A 19,781-nucleotide genomic window follows, 5' to 3' on the forward strand; every position below is an offset into this window, starting at 1 on the left:
TGGGATGCTAGCAGGTCAGCTTTATCCTTGGCTGAAGTGACAACAGAACCATCTGGTTTGGACAGAGGTGGGAGCAGAGGTCAAAAGTTGCGGCCAATAGCTTTGGCAAGAGACCAGAATGCTCAGCTACCATTAGGGCAAGAAGCAAGTTTTCTACTCTTAGCCTGTTCAAACTCTAATTTTGGACTGATTAATAACTGCTTTACAATTGTTGTGAGCTTTGGTGAAGGCAGAAAATGAAACTGAAGAAGTGGAAACAAGCCAATTATGATATGCAACATTCTTCTTTTAAACAGCCTTAGCACATTTATTGGAAAACAAAGGTTTAGATAAAGGACGAGATTTTAAAGTGGAGTGTGGGATAAAGGATTCCGTTCCTGCAAGAATAATTTCACTGACACGATCTGAGCAAACGTTGACATCAGAAGTTTTGAATCAGTAATCCGACCAAGGAAAAGAAGAAAAGAAGTCTCGTAGGTCAATCATGTTATAAATGATACTACTAGTATCTAATTCTGGTATTCCATGTTTCATACAATTTTAACTTAACTTAATTATTTTCACAATTTGATAAGCAGTTCTGCATGGAAAATACAATACAATACAAGTAAATGCATAAATTTATGACACTTTCAAGAGTTTAAAATTGGAGTTTCCAGGTGTGCACGCTTGTGTGTGTGTGTGTGTGTGTGTGTGTGTGTTCAATATAGTGAATATATGCCCAATAATAATAATGTTATCCGCATTATGGCCTTTGCTGCTCTTGTGCTGTAAAGCCTACAATAATGTTATCAAGCAAGTTCTTTCATTTCTCATTATTAACTAGTTATTTATTATATAGTAAAGACAGAAATACTCCATTCGGAATTACCTCATTTTCACTGGAGGCAGCCATTTCTCTAATACTGCTGTTGATGTTATCAGTAACTAATTCTTCAGCTGGAGTTTTATCACTTGAACTTCCTTTCAGCATTGGTGTTTCAGTTTTACTAACTGGCTGTTGCAGTTTCTGATGTTCTTCCTATCAATAAAGAAATAGTATTAGTATTAGTTAACCAATGTAACGACACAAAGCTTATAACAGCATCAGTTAAAAAATAAAAAAACTTTTTACTCCTTCATTTGTCCAATCCTCTATAAATATTTTCGAGGTACCAACTTAGATAACACTAGGATGAAAGTTTATTTCAATAATTAATTACTCTCTGGCTAAAGGCATATTTCTACTCATCTATTTTGTAACCATCCTCTTTCAAATTAAACTTAAGTCCTTTCATGTAACAACATTCAATTTTTGATATATCTATGGGTTTATTGAGCAATCATTTATTTTTTAACTGCAATCTCTAACATTAAGGTAACAAAAATTATTTATTTATAATTTAACTTACAATCATTATTCAAAAACTACTTTTTGAGTAAAGAAAAAAGAAAATGCTTCCTTTTTTCATAAGGAAGCATTTTCTGTTTCAGGCTCAGTTTTTGAAAGCAGATTTCAATGGTGTCCGTTTGTAAAAATAAACATCATTTATTTTTTTTAATAAAAATATACAAGTAATGCAAATCAAAAATACAGAAAAAGTGAAAGGATTAACTTAATTGCGTAACAAAAGCCATTTAATGAATGGCAGAAAGTATTATTCAATTGTTAAACATTTTATCTGATAAGAAACTTTAAAAATTTAAAAATATTTGCAAGCAAGTGTAGCAATATTAGTTATTTCAGTGGATAATAGATGAAATCTTTACTGCAATTTTTATATGACACTGTTAAAGTGATGGAATTATTTACAACAATAATAGATATAATGGAAACTTCATCTAATCTGAGAACCTATCCCTGGCCACTTCTCTTAAATAATTCCTTAGAATAAACAGAACTGGATAGATGAAATAATTACAATCAGTTATTATTTCCCAACACTTTTTCATTCATTTCAAAATGAATGAAGGAAGCAAGCTGATGGAGTATTGGCCACTTTGTTTACTTACTTCTTTCAAAATAATTCCTCTTTAATCCCTTAGCACAGCATTTTCCAAACTGGGGTCCATATATATTTATTTACTATATATATTTTTGTAAAAATAAGAATCAAGTTGACCTGTTTTAAACATAAAACTATGAATTTTCTTTTCAGAAAACCCAGTGTTCATACATTATCATTATCAGCCATATGGTGCAAGAAAGCCAGAAGCTTTTGTTGCACCAGGCAAAAAAAAAAAAAAAAAAATTGAGTTACCCTGAGAGAGAGAGAGAGAGAGAGAGAGAGAGATGGCTGCTTTTACCACACAAATAATTTTTTTAGAAATAGTTTAAAATGGGAAAGACAAGAAATAGTTTAAAATTTCTTGTTTAAAATAGTTTTAAAATGGGAAAGACAAGAAATAGTTTAAAATGGGAAACTTTAAAATTTTATTTTTAATTCTGACATTATATTGTATAAGAAGATGAAAAATCAGAAATGACAGTTTGTTAAAAAAAAAAAAAAAATTGATAACTAATGTATGGCAAAAAATTGGGTAGAAGCAGGCAAAAATAAAGGAAACTGAACCTCTGTGGAAAGGTTACCATAGCAACAGGTGTTTTTTAGTGTACATGGTGCCATAAGGAAATTTTTTATTGTTAAACTTTTCCAATTAAAAAATAATGATGGAGATTGATAGTGAATAGCATACTGGCAGAATCACATTCACACCTATGTGATTCTAAGAGATATTTAAGTTAATAAGTTTTGCTGTTTTTGGTGCATCCAAGACATCCGATTATACCAGCTAGCCAGTTAAATATTTATAAAAACTTCCAACCCCTACAAGAGTTTTCAGTAATTTACTGCAACATCCAATCACTCTTTGAAAAAAAGGAAAATTTTTGGATATCTCTTTTAAAATTATCCCTTCTCAATTTAAATTTGTCACTTTGCATTTATCACAAAGCAAAAAGGTTTCAGTTTAATGAAATACTTTTAAAGTCTCAAATGCCTCATTTCCAAATTCTTTAACTTAGACTACTCAAGTCTCCCTTGATAAGAATATCCATTTGTGCATTTAACCAATGTTGTTACTCTTCTCTGAATCCTTTCAAAATAGGCCCAAGCCTGCAATGCAATATTCAAGATGTTGTGTAACAACTGTTTTATATAATGAGTTAATATGAAATGTCCCTATTGGATATATTCATATAAATCATTGACAGAACTCCATGACCTGTCTATACTGTCAGTGAACATCATAACTAACTGGAGAGTTACTCCAGAGTAATTTTTATTATCATCGCCTTGAACTTGGTGCCACCCAGCTGAAAGATCTCGCCTTTTATGTTCTGAGCCCATTCAAATAATTTATTTAGGTCTTGTTGAAGTAGCATATCCTGATTATTGTTGTTATCCATCCTGCCTACCTCTTTATCATGTGATAAAAATTCATGTGATATTTTATCAAAAGTTTTACTGAAATCTAAGTAAATGACGCCAAAATTATTCTTAGAATCTAACTGTTCAGTAATAATCTCACAGTAGCTAATAAAATTGGTTATTATAAGAATTGGCTAATTTGATTAACTACCAACTTAGTTAAATATGATCTCCTCTTAGTAAGCCCTGTTGTGATTCCTTTCTATTACATTTTGTCCAGATGACTGTCTATTATATCCGTAACCCTTTCACAAGCAAGTTTGATGAACATTAGCCCCTGGTAATGAATTTTCAATAGTGGCTAACTCTGTGGAATGAGTTTTTTTTGTGGAATTTTGAAATATTAAAATGCCTTTATATGGGGTCATTCCATTCTCAACCTTGCATTGTTATTTGGTTTTTTTTTTTTTTTTAGGAGCATTAGCAACTAAGGCCATATTGCTCCGGGGATATGCAATGGTCATTCCCTGACCTTTCTGCATCCTCTGTATTTGGCGGTCACGGGCTCAAACCGCGGTCTAATCAAGAAGCGTGTGCTTCTTGATTAGACTGGGGTTCAGGAGCAACATTACACTGTTGCTCCTGCCCACCTGGCTATGGAGGTGCCACCTTCTGTTGTCTGGCATTACAAGAATGCAAAATGGGATGATCTGCAAGATGTCTTTTTCTTCTTTTCTTTGGTGGGATTACTGTTTCAAACTGATGTCAACATTTGCTCGGATTGTGTCAGTGAAATTATTCTTGTAGGGATGAAATCCTTTATTCCACACTCCATCTTAAAATCTCATCCATTATCTAAAACGATTTTTCAATAAATGTGCTATGGCTATTTAAGAGAAGAATATTGCATATCGTAATTAGCTTGTATCCAAATCTCCAGGTTCATTTTTTTGACTACACCAAAGCTCACAACAATTGTAAAGCAGTTGTTAATCAGTCCAGACTAGATCTCGAACAACCTAAGAAAAAGAAAACTTGCTTCTTGTCCAAATGACAATCGAGTATTCTGGTCTCTTACCAAAGCTATTGGCAGCAACTTTTTGCCCATCTCTGTTCCCACCTCTGTCAAAACCAGATGGTTCTATTGCCACTTCAGCCAAAGATAAAGCTGATCTGAGAGCATCCTATTTTTCTTCCAACTCATGTACTGATGATCTTGGTAAACCACAGCCCCATCCACCATTCCCAGTACATTCCATTCAAAGCATCTGTGGTCTTCCATCAAAAGGATATCAGAAGGATTTTGAACAATCTTGATGCTAAGAAAGCTCCAGGTCCTGACAGTATTTCTCATACTCCTGTCTGTGTCACCTTTTTCCACTTTCTTATTCCAAAGTTGTTTTCCCTTCTGCTTGGAAATTTGCTCAAATCCAGCCAGTTCCTAAAAAGGATGACAAATCCCTGTTATCCATTTATTATTATCCCACTGCACTTACTTCTACTCTTTTAAACTAGTGGAGAAATCAATTAACTACCAACTCTTAAACTATCTAGAAACCTTCCATCCGATAAACGATCACCAGTATGGATTCCATCAGTGTTAATCCACTGGTGATATTCTGGCTTATATTACTCATCTACGAACAAATTCAATGGAAATGTTTGATGAAACTCAAGCAGTTGCTCTTGACATTTCAAAGGCTTCTGATTGTGTTTGCCACGAAGATCTTCTAAATAACCTTCCATCTTACTGTTTGCTAACTTTTTTTGTAATTGGGTATCCAGTTTTCCCTCTGACTGCTCGCTGCTGGTAATGGTAGATGGATCTTTTAACTTCTCCACTAATGCTGCTGCTCCCCAGGGTTCAGTTCTTTCTCCCACTCTTTTCCTCTTGTATATTAATGACCTTCCAGACCATAAATCCTATCTATAGCTTTGCTGATGACAGCACATTGCATTCCACCTTCTAGTTTGAGAAACCTTGCCCTGCACAAACAGCTTCAACTTCTCAAATATCCACTACCAGTTACTTAAATGCTGGATCTCCAGGTAATTCTCCAGTATGGCAAAGAAAACTTAGTTGATTTCAATCCTAAAACTCAGTCCTGTCTTATATCTTGCAAAAAAGAATTCTTCTGCTTCTATGCTTATCTTTAACAACACTGATTTCTATGCAGGATCATATATTTCTATTGGGGATTTTCCTGACTTCTAATCTCTCTTGGCAAAAGCACATTACAAATATTGTTTCCTCTGCATCTAAAAAACTGGGTTTTCTTTCACTCTCGGAATTACTTTTCTTCCAAAGAGCTGTTCACTCTGTACAAATCACAAATCGCCCACACCATGGAATGTTGTTCCCACATCTAGGGCAGTGCTCCCAAAACCTCTTTCAGGCTTTTAGATTCCATTCCAAAGAGTGCAGTTGGTTAATTGATGCCTCATTTCTAAAGCGTCTATTCACACTCTGTCTTACTGATGTTCTGTTTCTGCTGCATGCCTTTCTATAGCTATTTGCACAGACACTGTTCTTCTGAATTGGCTTCTATAATTCCCACTTTCTCTTCCAAAGCAGTTCGAACACATGCTGCAGCTGGTCAACATCCTTTAACTGTCCAACTTCAAACACTTGGAACCAACTTTTCTTCCTCATTTATTCATTGCTCATCTTCCGTTTTCTGGAACAACCTTCCGTCATGTGTATTTCCTGAAAATTACAATCTTTAGAAGTTCAAATCTAATGTCAACAAGTATTTTCTTTCATCTTTCGACCTTCAAGCCCATCATCATCATCAGCCATTTTCAATCCACCGCAGGATGAAGGCCTCTCCAGCAACTTTCCAGTTCCTTCTGTTTTGTGCAATGGCCATCCATTTACTATCCACAAACTCATGAATTTCATCTATCCATCTCCGCCGTTGTCTTCCAGGTTTTCTTCTAGCTCCTCTTGTGTACCATTCTGTTATTTTCTTAGTCAATCTGTCATCATGTCTTCAAGCCATGTGTCCTGCCCAAGACCATTTTAGTTCTTTAGTTTTGATAAGAATGCCCTTTACTTGAGTTTGCTGCCTAATCCATGTGTTTCTCTTCTTATCTAACAGTCTGATTCCCAATATAATTCATTCCATTCTGTGCTGTGTAGTTCTCAGCTTCTCTTCCATTCTTTTGGTGAGTGCCCAAGTTTCACTTCCATGAGTCATGGTGGGGAGTATACATTGGTTCATTATTTTATGCTTCAGACAAACTGGGATATTGCTCTTCAGTATGTGACTATATTTCCTGAATGCTATCCATCCAAAATTTATTCTTCTCTTGACTTCCAGCCATTTATCATTATTACAGCTAATAATTTGTCCCAGATAAGTATATGACTCCACCTTTTCAATTACTGCTCCTTCAATCATTATGTCCCTTTCTGTGGCATACTTATTCATCATTACTTTTGTTTTAGCCATATTTATCTTTAGTCCAAAATCCTTACTAACTGTGCATAACTGATTAAGATTTTCCCCTAATTCTTTGGGATTGTGGCTTATGACCACAATGTCATCTGCAAATCATAAATGGTTTAGGTACTCTCATTCACACTGACTCCTTTCTGCAACCAGTCTAATCTTCTGAAAGCTTCCTCAAGGGCAGCAGTAAACAGCTTCGGAGATATTGTCTCCTTGTCGAACTCCTTTCTCGATTTTAAAGTTCCTACTGTCTTTGTCTAGTCTAATAAAGGAGGTAGCACTCTCATATATTTTCTTCAAAATCATAATATATGGGGTATCTATGCCTTGTCTTTCCAATGCCCGAAACATTGCCTTACGATGTATGGAGTCAAATGCCTTTTCATAATCCACAAATGCCAGGCATAATGGTGTTTTATATTCATTTGCTTTCTCCATTAGCTGTGATATTATGTGAAGGTGATCCATAGTTGAGAATCCTGTTCTAAAGCCAGCTTGCTCTTTTGGTTGTTTCTTATCAAGTATTCTTTCTAATATGTTAGTAATGACCCTTGTGAACAACTTGTAGATGTGGGATAACAAGCTAGTTTGTCTATAATTTCCAATTTCTGATTTATCTCCTTTCTTATGCAGCAAAACTATGATTGCATTATTCCACTGCTTAGGCATCACACCTTTTCTAATGCACTTTGTGAAGAGCCTTGCCAGTTTTCATGCCATGTCTTTTCCTCCCAATTTTAACAACTCTACAGTAACTTCATCTTCCCCCGGGGGTTTCTGATTCTTCATTTTCTTCAATGCATGGTCTACCTCATCAGGAAGAATATCGGGCATGTTGTATGTGTTGCTGATTTGCGATCCATCTTCCCCACTACTGGCATCATTCCCTTGCTCCTTGTATAATTCTCTATAGTAGTCTATTGCTATTTGAATTATGCCTTCTCTGCTATTTATAAGTACACCATCGCTATTCTTCAGTTTCAGTATCATTTGTCTTTCTGTATTACTGCCCATGGCTGTTGATTTAAGTCCTTTGTTTTCCCTTAATGCTTGTTCTACTTTTGTGTTAAATCTTCTTTTGTCCTCTCTGAGTCTCTTTCTAATGACTTTGCATAACTCAGTATACTCAATTTTCTCCTTGTCAGTGTTAATCTTGCTTTTCATTTGTAGCCTTCGGTTCATCATAACAAGTGTTTCTTGACTAATTTTTTCTTCTTTGGATTTTTTTCCCCCTATAGGTTTCTTGGGCTTTATCACTTTCAGAAAGTTGTAATATTCCTCATCAATATCTTGGTCCTGATCAGTCTGCAGAAGCTCAAACTTGTTCTTAAGTTCAAGTACAGTATGTACTTGAACTTAGTATGTACTGCTTTTTCTCCTCTTCTGTTATCTCAAAGACCTTTGTATTATTTACTTGAGTCAGTTTTTTCCTTTCCTTTCCTACATCTATATCAAGTGTACATCTTTACCATTCTGTGATCACTTCCAACATTTACCTTATTCAGGATGGTAACATCATTCACGATATATCTTCTATTAGTGAGGATAAGTCAATTTCATTAGTTGTTAATTCATTTGGACTCTTCCATGTCCACTTTCTGTTCACCCTTTTCTTGAAAAAAAAAAGTGTTCATTACTGACAATCCTTGAGATTCTGCAAATTCCACAAGTCTTTCACCTCTTTCATTTCTTTCACCAATTCCAAAATTTCCTATAGTTCCCCTTTCTGTGATGTTTTGTCTTTTTCCAACCTTAGCATTGAAGTCCCCCATAATAATAGTGTAGTGGATTTTCTGCTCATCTAGAAGACTCTCAATTTCTGTGTACATTTCTTCAACCTCTTCATCATCATGGCTTGATGTTGGTGCATAAATCATTATAACCTTTAGGTTGTACCTCTTAGAAATCTTGAGTATTAGTCTTGACACCCTTGGTGATGTACTTTTGAATTCCAAAATGTTGTTTTTTAAATCTTTATGGACCAGAAACCCAACTCCACCTTCAACTCCTTTCACTGTTTCCATTGGTGTACAGCAAATTTCCACTTGATAAACTTATAAGTGATTCATTTCTTCTTCTTGTTTCAGCCAAACCGATGATATTCCAATTCACATTTTCTAATTCCTTTTCCAGCTTTAATATCCTGTCTTCACTGATGAGCGATCTTACGTTGTAACAGGCCAAGTTCAGTTTCCGTGCATTGCAGCCTGGTTGTACTCAGAGATTCTTAGCACCCTCTGCTTCCACTCTGATCCTCTCACTGCCACAAGACGGGGAGTGAAAGCCACTGGGGACTGAAGGCCATTTGTTTCGTTGTGCTGTCATATGCTGGAGGGTTTGGTCTTTTCCTCTTCATGATGACCAGGCGTCTTGAAGAGAACCACTCTACACGTTCGTTGCCACCTAAGTGATGTAACAGGGCATACCATCAAGAAGGTGTGCATGAGTGGATTTTAGGGAGACAGGCCAACCGGACTTCTCCTAAATCTTCTGTAATAGAAAGATATTGTGCATGGTACTAAGTACCATAGGTTCTAATACCTCTCATGTTTGGAGTTTTCATTGAGAGGAAAAAAAAAAAAAAAAGCTTTACCAGTGTTTAAAATTAATTTGTTCTTATTTTACAGTACAGTCAGTCCTTGTATAGCATGATAGTTGTGTTCCTAGAAACCCTCGTGCAATGCAAAATTGTGCAATATAAACAACAGGCCCTATGGGAAAAATAGGGTTAGGTGCCGACCACCCAAGATTGAACATATATTTGTAACCAAAACATTACCAAACACAATAAATAATCGTAATAAAATACATAAGTATTTTATTACGTAATAATATATTGCTAATGCTTTTGTAAGCAAACTTGTTCTTTGTTTGATCTTCTATCCAAATAGATGACAGCTGTTCCATCTCTTCCAATTCTTTGTGTCTTGATCCAATAGATTTTAATTACACTTTGAGTTGTTCCTGCTATGAAAGTTGTTTTTATTTTCCCTGCATTCTTTCTAATTCTCGGCATTGCCTCGTTTAAGCCTGTAGCACTTGCAATATCAGATGGTCTTTCATTTCGCTCAAAGTGTTTTACAATATCATATTTTTCTCTATCGACAGAGGTGGACTGGCCATAAGCCTTAATGGGTAAACCCCGGTGGGTTGGAGGCCAGTGTGATTTTGGTCATAAACGCTAGTATGAGGCCACTACAAATTTTCCCAGGTAAGAATTTTTGGCTCAATTCGCCTCTGTGTATCGATATTGCTTTTAATTTTCTCTCTGAATCTGTAGTGTCTTGATCAGGACACTTCCTCTTCACACCTTTTAAGAATTTTACTTATTTTTAGGAAATAAAGCACAATTACAAAATGAGGAGGCACGCTTGATACACATAAACAAAGCTGCGTGCGTGTGGCAACTGAATAAACAACACTGTAAAGGCAGAGACACACACTATTAACACCTCACTAGCTCACATTTCTGGGGGTTACTACCATGAAACAATAAAAACAATTTCCAGTTGCGTTTCTGCTAGTGGAATCTGTTATAAACTGGTAGTAAACTCGATCTAATTGCATTTGCAATAATACCGATAGCTGGAATTGTGTGGATTTTTACATTATTATGGTGAAATGTGTTTCCCCTTCACTGATATAAAAAATAAATATTGTACATTTTCAGAATCTTCTCTTCATTCCTATGTTGCGTTCAGTTGGGGTGATTCTGCGTTCGACTGCCGTTTCTTGTAAACACAAAAGCGAATCGTGCATAAGCGAATTCAGTTCGCGTTATATATGGAGGTAATTATGTGCAATCTCCCCCTCCTCTAGTTTTCAGAGCTATATCACATTGCAATCTGTCAAAAAACTGTCTACAATTAGTTGAAAACACAGATGACAGAAGGTACTAGAAAAATTTCAAGATAATTTGTACATCAACAGACAGACTGAAACAAACGTCAAAACTCAGATCTATGTACATACTCCCACAGAGCTTACATAAGAAAAATGCAGATCTATAGGCATACTCCTGAAAGGGTTAACTAAACTCCATAATCATCTCTAGCCAAAAAATCAAATGAATAGGTCTTTAGTTAAACGATTCACAGTTACTCACTGTGAGCCATCAATGTAAATAGGGGAATTTCCACACTTCTAATCTATAAGGACTTTCTCTGAATTGAAGAATACTCTCGTTATAATAGCTAAAGTCTGATAGCCTCATTTGCTACTTCCTTCATTATAATATTCAATAGATTCCATGAATTCTTGGTGCCTTGTTCACTTTTATTCTTAATAATTTCACTCATGGGCCTTTCCAGTTATAAATTTATTCACCTCCTCGGTTAGTATTAGCTAGGTCACTGGTATTCTTAAGTTTGTGAGTGTGGATACAAAATATTTATTTAGCTTTTTAGAAATTATCAGGATCGTCAAACCTGTTACCATGGATATCAAGTAGGCCAACTGGGTTAGTGGACATAGTGTTTTTGTCACGCGGTTCCCCACAAATCCGTGTTGAGTACTCTGTGATGTATACAACATTGCAAGACCAGTCAGTGTGGGTTATGTGTGAGTAGTGTGTTGTTTGACTGGCCTCTTAGTTACTGGGAGGCATGATCACCATGGAAGGAGCCTTTCAGCATCCGTCCATCGGCACGAGGAGCTGGGCCAGGAAGGTATAAGGAATCCCTGACGGGCTCACTCCCCACTTGCAAAGCTAGAGAGGAGAGAGGCCAAGTTAGAAGAACGGAGTTGGACAGGAAAGGTAAGAAAAGAGGAAGAAAGCAAGGGTAGGCATAGCGGAAATCTACCACCAGCAGAGGGCCAATTGGCCAGGTGATCCCACGCCTGTCAGTTGACCAGCGTCAGCAGAACCCCTTCAATGAGGATTCATCGAGGGTGGTTAAAATCCCGCCTGGGGAGTGTCCCAGGCCAGCAAAAGAGCCCGAAAGCATCTAATCCCATGCCAATATAGAGGCGGCATCAGCAAATGAGCTTCACGGAGAAGAGGTGAAGGGAGGAATCCCATTGGTTTATTCCCTGCAGAGAGAAGTGTTGGCGTCGGCAAGAATCTCTGGTGGAAGCTGTGTCAAGGGAAGTTGAGAATCACCCGGTGAAGTCTTCTAGGAGCAGCAGAGAATATGGTGGAGCATTGCAGGGGAAGATGAAGTTAGGCCAACTGGGTTAATTCCTTTTCTTTTACTGCTAAACTAAGCTGCTTGTTTGTTTGTCTGTGGGGTTTATGGCACAATGGCAACAATGCGCCAACTACAGTAAAGTTCAATGCATCATTTTTATCAATATGAATTGCAGTTGAAGTCTATAGTGCATTATAGAATTATATCTGTTTGAGGAAAGTAAAGATTTTGTCCACGTGTGGTGTAATTGCTAGATGAGCAGTACTCAGTGTTTGTTGCTGAAAATTAATCAGAGTTTGTCAACTCACTGTTGTAAATGGGGAAATCAATGAGTATATGCTGGGCAGCAAGATGGGTGTTACAGTTTGTGCACTTCGGAAGGTCAGTGGCTGCAAGCAAATAAAGATGTGTCAGGTGTGTGTGTGGCCTATCCATAATCAGGCTAATAAGACTTCTTCATGTCAGTTCTCACGCATACTGGATTTCCATGGGTTGAGATCTTTTTTTATACTCAGTAGCTTGTTGGATTGACTCTGCTAGATGTGTTACCATTGTTCAAGACATTGGTTTCTTTATAATGAACTTGTAGTCAGATTCAGATGTAGTAAAAGATTGGTTTATAGGATCGGTAGCAGTTTTGGCAGCTAGCTCTGCATGTTCGTTTCTAGCAATTCTTGTGTGACCGAGGATCCAACAAAAGAGAACTTGTTGTTTCTTCTGATTTAACTCAGTCAGAGTATTCCAGATCTGTCTAAGTAAGGAGTTATTATTCTTTGAATTCTGTTGTATAGCTTGGATAGTGCTAATGGAATCTGTATATATATAACACTGCACATTATGGTTGTTGAGAGTGTGTAATTTAAGGCGGTACAGATAGTAACACAGTTCTGCAGTATAGCTGCTACATTCAGTAGGGAGTTTCTTGGCTATGGTGATATTGGGAAATAATGCTGCTGCACCAACATGACTGTCAGTTTTAGACTGGTCTGCATAGATTTCTGTGTACTTCCCATGCTGAGTTCTCAATGTTGCAAGTATTTGCACTATGTTCTATTGGGACAAGGTGTGTTTTCCCCAGGCTGTGAATAAAAGGATGCACAGCAGTATATGATACATCCAAGGTTGGATTGTATGAGAGGCAGTAGGCTGTATCTTACTAAGTTCAAGTTGCCAGTCAGCCTGCAGTGAGTGAATACTTATTCCAGTTGGTGGGGTTATAGATGAATATGCTCTGTAAAGGTTTTCCCATTTAGGAGAGGAGAGAAAAGTCTGTTTCAAGTATTGGTTTGGTCCCTTTGAGTTTTGCTGCGTAATTTAATAAAAGCATTTTTCTGCATAGATGCAAGGAGGTTTCATGTGCTTCAGTGTATAGGCTCTGAACTGGTGATGTACAGTATGCCCAAGTGCAAAGCAAGGAGCACTGCAATGCACAGGATTAAGTCAACGAAAAGCACTTGGTCTAGAGAAGCTATAGACTACAGAACCATAGTCTAGATGTGACCATATTAAAGCATGGTACAAATGTAGTAGTATGTAATGGTCGTCACCCCATGTTGTGCCTGATGGAACTCTCAAGATGTTTAGCTTTTTAAGACAGATAATCCATAGCACTTTTATACGTTCAAGGATGGTGAGTGCTAAGTTAAGCAACTGGTACTAGTTATTTACAGTTGCCTTTTCCTCCTCTTGCTCTGTAAATATAGTGGTTCTAAGAATGTAGTGGGATATTACTGACTGGTCAGTCTAACTTCAATAGTAGAGAAAATCATGGAGGCAATGATCAAGGGTGGAATTCAGGATCATTTAGACAGAAATGGAATTCTGAAAGATTCACAGCATAGTTTTGTAAAAGGAAAATCATGTTTGACAAATCTGGTTAGTTTGACAGGTTCACTAACAGTATGCCAGCTGGATTTAGGGAATAATTTCGACATTGTTTATTTAGATTTCAGCAAAGCATTTGACTCAGTCCGACACGAGCAGTTACTTTATAATCTGGAACAGGTTGGAATCACATCTTGTTATCCTTAGATGGATAGCAGGATGGCTTCAGGTTGTGATAAATGGTTATTCCTCAGATTGGGTTAATGTAAGAAGTAGGGTTCCGAAAGGATCAGTATTGGGACCACTGTTGTTTTTGATTTTCTTAAATGACATTGATGAAGGGATAGAGGGCATGATGTCTAAATTTGCAGATGATGATGTAAACATTGGTAGAGTAGTTAATGATCAAGTGGAGCTTCTTTGGAGTGACCTAGATAAACTTCAGGGATAGTCAGAGAAGTGGCAGTTATGCTTTAATTCAGCAAAATGCAAGGTCTTACACCTGGGGAACAGTACCCCTAAAATAACTTATACACTTGCTGGAGTTGAACTAAAGTCTGTAGTGGAAGAAAGGGACTTGGGAGTTATGATATGGTCAGACATGAAGTTCTCCAATCATTGTAGACAAGTTGCAGGGAAGGCCCATGGTGTCCTCTCTATGATTTAGTGAACATTTGATAGTAGAGATAAGGATGTCATAATCCCATTATACAAAGCTATTGTTAGACCACACTTGGAATATTGTGTTCAAGTATGAAGACCGCATCTAAAAAAAAGACATCGAGTTCTTTAAAGGGTCCGAAGACAGGTAACTCACTTGGTGAGATTGGCAAAAGGGAGTCCATATGGGGAAAGACTTCAAATATGTGGGTTGCAGAACTTGGAAACTAAGCACCTTAGAGGAGACTTGATTGAGGTATTTAAGGCTCCGAGCGGCAAAAGTACAATGAATGAGGATGAAACTTTTGTGGTTATAAATGATTCTAGAACTAGGGACCATAAATTCAAGTTATGGGAGGGGGAAAGTTTAGGCTGAATTGCAGGAAGTTTTATTTTAGCCAGTGAGTTATAAATTACTGGAATAAGTACCTACATGGGCGTTTGAGGCTGACAGTTTGGGAAAATTCAGAAATCAGCTGGATAGTTACCTACAGGAGGAGGGAAATGCCTAGGTTGTTTATTTCCTTATCTTTTATTATTTATTAATTATTTACTTTATATAATATTTTACTTTTTTTTTTTTTGGCTGGTGCAGCATAAGCCTTAGGTTTCCTTGCACCATATGGCCATTACTAATACTAAGTACTGACTATATTTTGAATTTTTGCATAATTTTATTTGTTTATCATGATAATTACGAGCATTGTAAGTCATAACCAACTCCTTAATATAGTAGTTTCTTTTATCTAATTTGTATGTTGTAAGCAATGAACTCTGAATTGCACTAATAAATAGCCTAATATGGTATTTCTAGTGAAATGCAATGCAGAACCTGAATTCATTAGCTATTCATTCAGTATATAATGCAAAAATATTTATAAAGCTTTTGAACTGAAATGAGCATTTTTTGACTAAATATATTTAATTTTAGGATAAGACATATAAACCCTTTAACACTTTATTTGGGTTATCTTAGATTTATTTGCTGCTATTTATGTCACTAAAGGCAATTATATTAATTTTTAGAAGGCTCTTATTCCATTAAGACTAACCTCATGCATGTAATATAATAACTGATAAAAGGTAATCTATTAATAATATAGTATGTCAATTTCAAACATAATGTTCACTTATTGTTTGTTTGATTATTATATTCTAAATGGGTAATGACACAAGCTGTAACTTTTTTTTTTTTTTGCATGTTAAAATGTTATTAATTACTATATGAATTTCAAGCTATAATTAACACACTTTGCATTCAGCCCTTCTACCTAATTATTTTCTAGGGACTTTTTTCCAGGGCATGCTTTTAAATTCAAATATAATTTATTGACTGTTGTAATTTTATGGTAATATACACATATTCATACATTTACTTAGATTCGAGAATTCAATGTGTTCTCTGTCATCATATTGGTCTCAGTAGTTTGTATGTTGTCTGTCATGTAACATTATGCTGGAATAAAGTAACATCATCTATTCTATATATACACTCCAATTCTCATTTTTGTTTTCTCAATGCTTATTTTACATCAGACTGACTCAATATAGTTATCTACTGGATATGCTTGTTCTCCTCAGAGATAAAGGAAAATTTCTTTGTCTCAAACTTAGAAAACCTGGTGCAAAAAGAAATATTTGTTCATTTTTGCGCCAAGCTCTTTTTCTGTCATGTCTATCCTTTCTATATGCATTGTATTTACCATATTCAAATGTTGCATTCAATACATCAGAATGACACTACTATGTTTCCGATATTCCTATTATGTCCAAATGGTAATTAAACCAGTTTATTGTCTTAACCAGTATTTCGTATTCATCAAATTTATTAATCTGATGAATTTGAGGTACTGGTTAATTAATGCAACAGGTGAAAGCTTGACTTTTTATGTCATTGTGATCCCTAACACAACTTATACAGCTGCTTGTGGTAGTGCTTTCTCCAGAATTTTACAGTTGGATATTAGGTTATTTTAGCACCTTCTGCATAACAATTCAGTAATTTCTCATTACTTTCCTATAGTCACATGGCCTTGAAGCCAATTATTCCAGTTCTTGCAGTCCCTCCCACCATAAGACCAATACTTCTACTTAATTACAAGTTGGTAGATTTCCTAATAGGCAGGTTTGAAGTGATGCAAGAATCAAATCTATTTCTGCTTTTAACTGCCATTAATGTCCCTCTGCCCCAAGCTAAAAGTTTTTTCTGAAAAGTCTAACTCTGTCTCAACAGTATTAGCATATATTTTGTGCATTTCTTTTATTCAAGTGTATCCCATCTTAAAAAACAGACATTCTGATAAAAAAGTGCAGGCCACATGGAGAAAAATTTTACCCCATGATATATCTCACCAGGTTGGAACTGGTCAACAAAGCTTAGGGCACAGACTTCTTCCATCACACCTGGTAAAATTCATTTCATACACTCTCACATTAAGGCCTAACTGGTAGTTTTTTCCTAAACATCAACCTCAAAAATTTGAAGTATGACCTCAGATAGTCAATGTTTAATATCATTTGTACATATACAAAATATCATTTTTTGTTCTCTTAAAAGGAACAGTTCTATGATATTATTAACCTTAGCCTCTGGAAGTCCTATACAATAGTCCTATTCCATCTATCCATATTATTACATAATATATTCACTGTTTCTCACCATTGAATCACCCAAAATTACATGCCTTGTGAGACCAGCATTTCTGCCCCAAGAAAAATTAAAAACTTTTTGAAATTAAATTTATTTCACCTTGGGGTGTAAACAGAGAACATGTCACATAGACACATCTGCCAATATCAAGGAAATATCTTTTAGAGGAGGGCAAGAGGATAAATGGCAGTGGGTCAAACCCTAGCAGAGATTACAAGGCAGCTAAATGTTGCCTTGTAATCTCTGCAATATAAGCAGGTTTTGGAATCGAGTCCAGGAAAACAATGATAGATCATATAAACTTGATAATGGTACTTTAAATCCAAATCCAGCCAGAATTTTTTGTGTTTCTTTTTAAACATAACATTCTCATAAAATACCAACCTACATTTATGAATCACCCTATACTTGTAAAATTAACTGGTATCAGATGCTTGATGTAATCATTTCTAGGGTTCATGTGTCAACAGTTTTCTATGGGATTTAAATTTGGCTATTTCCTGACAACAATAAGCATCCGATATGGGAGTCCCCTGTGAAAAATTTTACCTAAAAATAAAGCATGACAGTATTTGGCACAAATTAATTATTAAAATGATTGAACAAAATATTGTGCTTACACTGTCTGCAATATGGCATGGGGTAAGAGAGTGCTAGAAAATAATTTTTTTTTCTCTGAGAGTGGTCTCTGATAATAACAAGAACAGTCTCCTTTAAATTTTTTTTTTATAGTAGTCACTACTAACAATAACATTTGCAAAGCGTATTCTGGGCACTGCTTCCTATGCATTCCCAAACCATCTGGCTGAAACGAAACTTCACTATTCATTTAATGAATTTAGGGGTGATTAGCTTCACTGGGTATATTGACCATATTGGTTTCCCTTCCAATCCATGTAGGTTAAATTTAGACTCAGAGAAGATTATAGATTTCTACCACTGAAATGGCCAATTAGCATGTTTTTCAGCCCAGGTTGGGCATTTTTCAACTCATGGATTTGATTAATAAGGACTTCTTTCAAGATCAACATGCTTTCAGACCACTTGTGATGTCTTCACTGGACAGTTCTTTTGCTTGTCTTTACACCAGTATGTTCCTTCCATATAGCATTTATGGTCTGCAGAGCTTGCACAATGATCATGGAAGTTTACATATTTTGAAAATTTGTCATGTGCTAGAGTGCTAATCTGCCTCAACCTTGTTCCAAATTTTCTTTTGACATTCCAGTCTCGTGTTTCTTTCTTATATAAAGACTTTTTTTCCCAGTGATATAAAGACTGATTACAGACAACCTTTTGGAAATAAATCAACTAGGAATAATGCTTGTATGCCATATCACTGCTAAATGAAACCTGATGGTATGCTAGCGGTTACATGCCTTTGGGCACAGGATTATGCAAAAACATGCATCAATTACATAGTTAGCAAATGAGCATTCAGCATGATGTAACAGAATGCTAATATTAAAGGTTAATAAAAGGTGCTTTCAGTTGATATAATTTCATATGTACGAAATAATACACTTTAAGGTGGTGATCCAATTTTTATGGTCTCCTACCAATTATCTTCTTAGTGCAAGTCAAAAGGCATGTTTATTCAGGTTTAAATTAACTCTCTCTCTCTCTCTCTCTCTCTCTCTCTCTCTCTCTCTCTCTCTCTCTCTCTCTCTCTCTCTCTCTCTCTCTCTTTATTTTATTTTATTTTTTGTGAAGTCAGTGGTGAAAATCTGTAACAGGGCAAATCTGTAACATAGGTGTACTTTCTGTTTCGTTAAATTTATTTTTACATGCAGGGAGGGATTCTTATTTAGTTATTTTATTATACTTTGTGGTTTCCTTTAACAAAATTTTACACAGTTATAATAATAGAATATGGAATACATTAGTAAGATTTTGGTGTTGCCAAGGTATCAAAAAAGTAAATTGCATACATGGAAGCAAATAGCAGCAGATAAATCTGGTTAATAACTTCTTATGACATTACAATATGAGTTAAAAAGAGTATTAAAACTATTTAAAATTCAACATAACATAAGCATACCTGAAGTAACTGTGCCAGAGTAACAGTATTTTGTTGAGCTACTGATACAGCATGGAGATGATCCACATCACTTAGGTGCAGCAAGGAATCATGAAGGTTATCTAAATATGTCAGTTCTGTGCTAATTCTCAAACCCAAAACAGATGGGGATAAGTACTTTTTGCTCTATTAAATAACATAATTTTAGTTAACAAATGATAAATAAATCTTAAACACTTTCAATAACTACTAAATAGTTTATTTATTTAATGAATAACAAATATACAAAATACTTTACATCAGAATTGATTGTGAGTTAATAGTTGTTTTATGATGAATATGGGCAGAACTGAGAAAAATTTTATGATTTAAAGGAGAGGGAGGGGATTTCAGTTTATGCATTACACCTAAAAATATTTAAAAATTTTTTTTTTCTAAGACTAGAGAATAAATTTTCACATTTATGAGAGTTAACTAATATAACTGGGTTGTTTGTTATTTGGTTTTTAGGAGCATTAGCAACTAAGGCCATATTGCTCCGGGGATATGCAGTGGTCATTCCCTGACCTTTCCGCATCCTCCGTATTTGGTGGTCATGGGCTCGAACCCCGGTCTAATCAAGAAGCATGTGCTACGCACTGCTGCTCCTGCCCACCTGGCTACGGAGGCGCCAATATAACTGGGATAGAGTTG

At 35.8% G+C, this 19,781-nt stretch overlaps 1 protein-coding gene across 2 annotated transcripts in view; it reads right to left on the reverse strand.

Moving 5' to 3' along the window:
- LOC150075393 (uncharacterized) overlaps positions 1 to 19,781 on the reverse strand; it is a 180,917-nt gene that overhangs the window by 73,245 nt on the left and 87,891 nt on the right. For both annotated transcript variants that reach the window (XM_090388248.1, XM_090388246.1), the window contains exons 7-8: positions 19,110 to 19,274; positions 872 to 1,021 (exon numbers count right to left, since the gene is read on the reverse strand). In XM_090388248.1, coding sequence (XP_090244374.1) covers positions 872 to 1,021; positions 19,110 to 19,274 — 315 coding nt within the window. The remainder of the gene's footprint in view (positions 1 to 871; positions 1,022 to 19,109; positions 19,275 to 19,781) is intronic.

The sequence above is a fragment of the Mastigoproctus giganteus genome, chromosome 14 (genome assembly GCF_048544385.1).
Source record: "Mastigoproctus giganteus isolate SK-2022 chromosome 14, ASM4854438v1, whole genome shotgun sequence".
Classification (NCBI taxonomy): Eukaryota; Metazoa; Arthropoda; class Arachnida; order Uropygi; family Thelyphonidae; genus Mastigoproctus; species Mastigoproctus giganteus.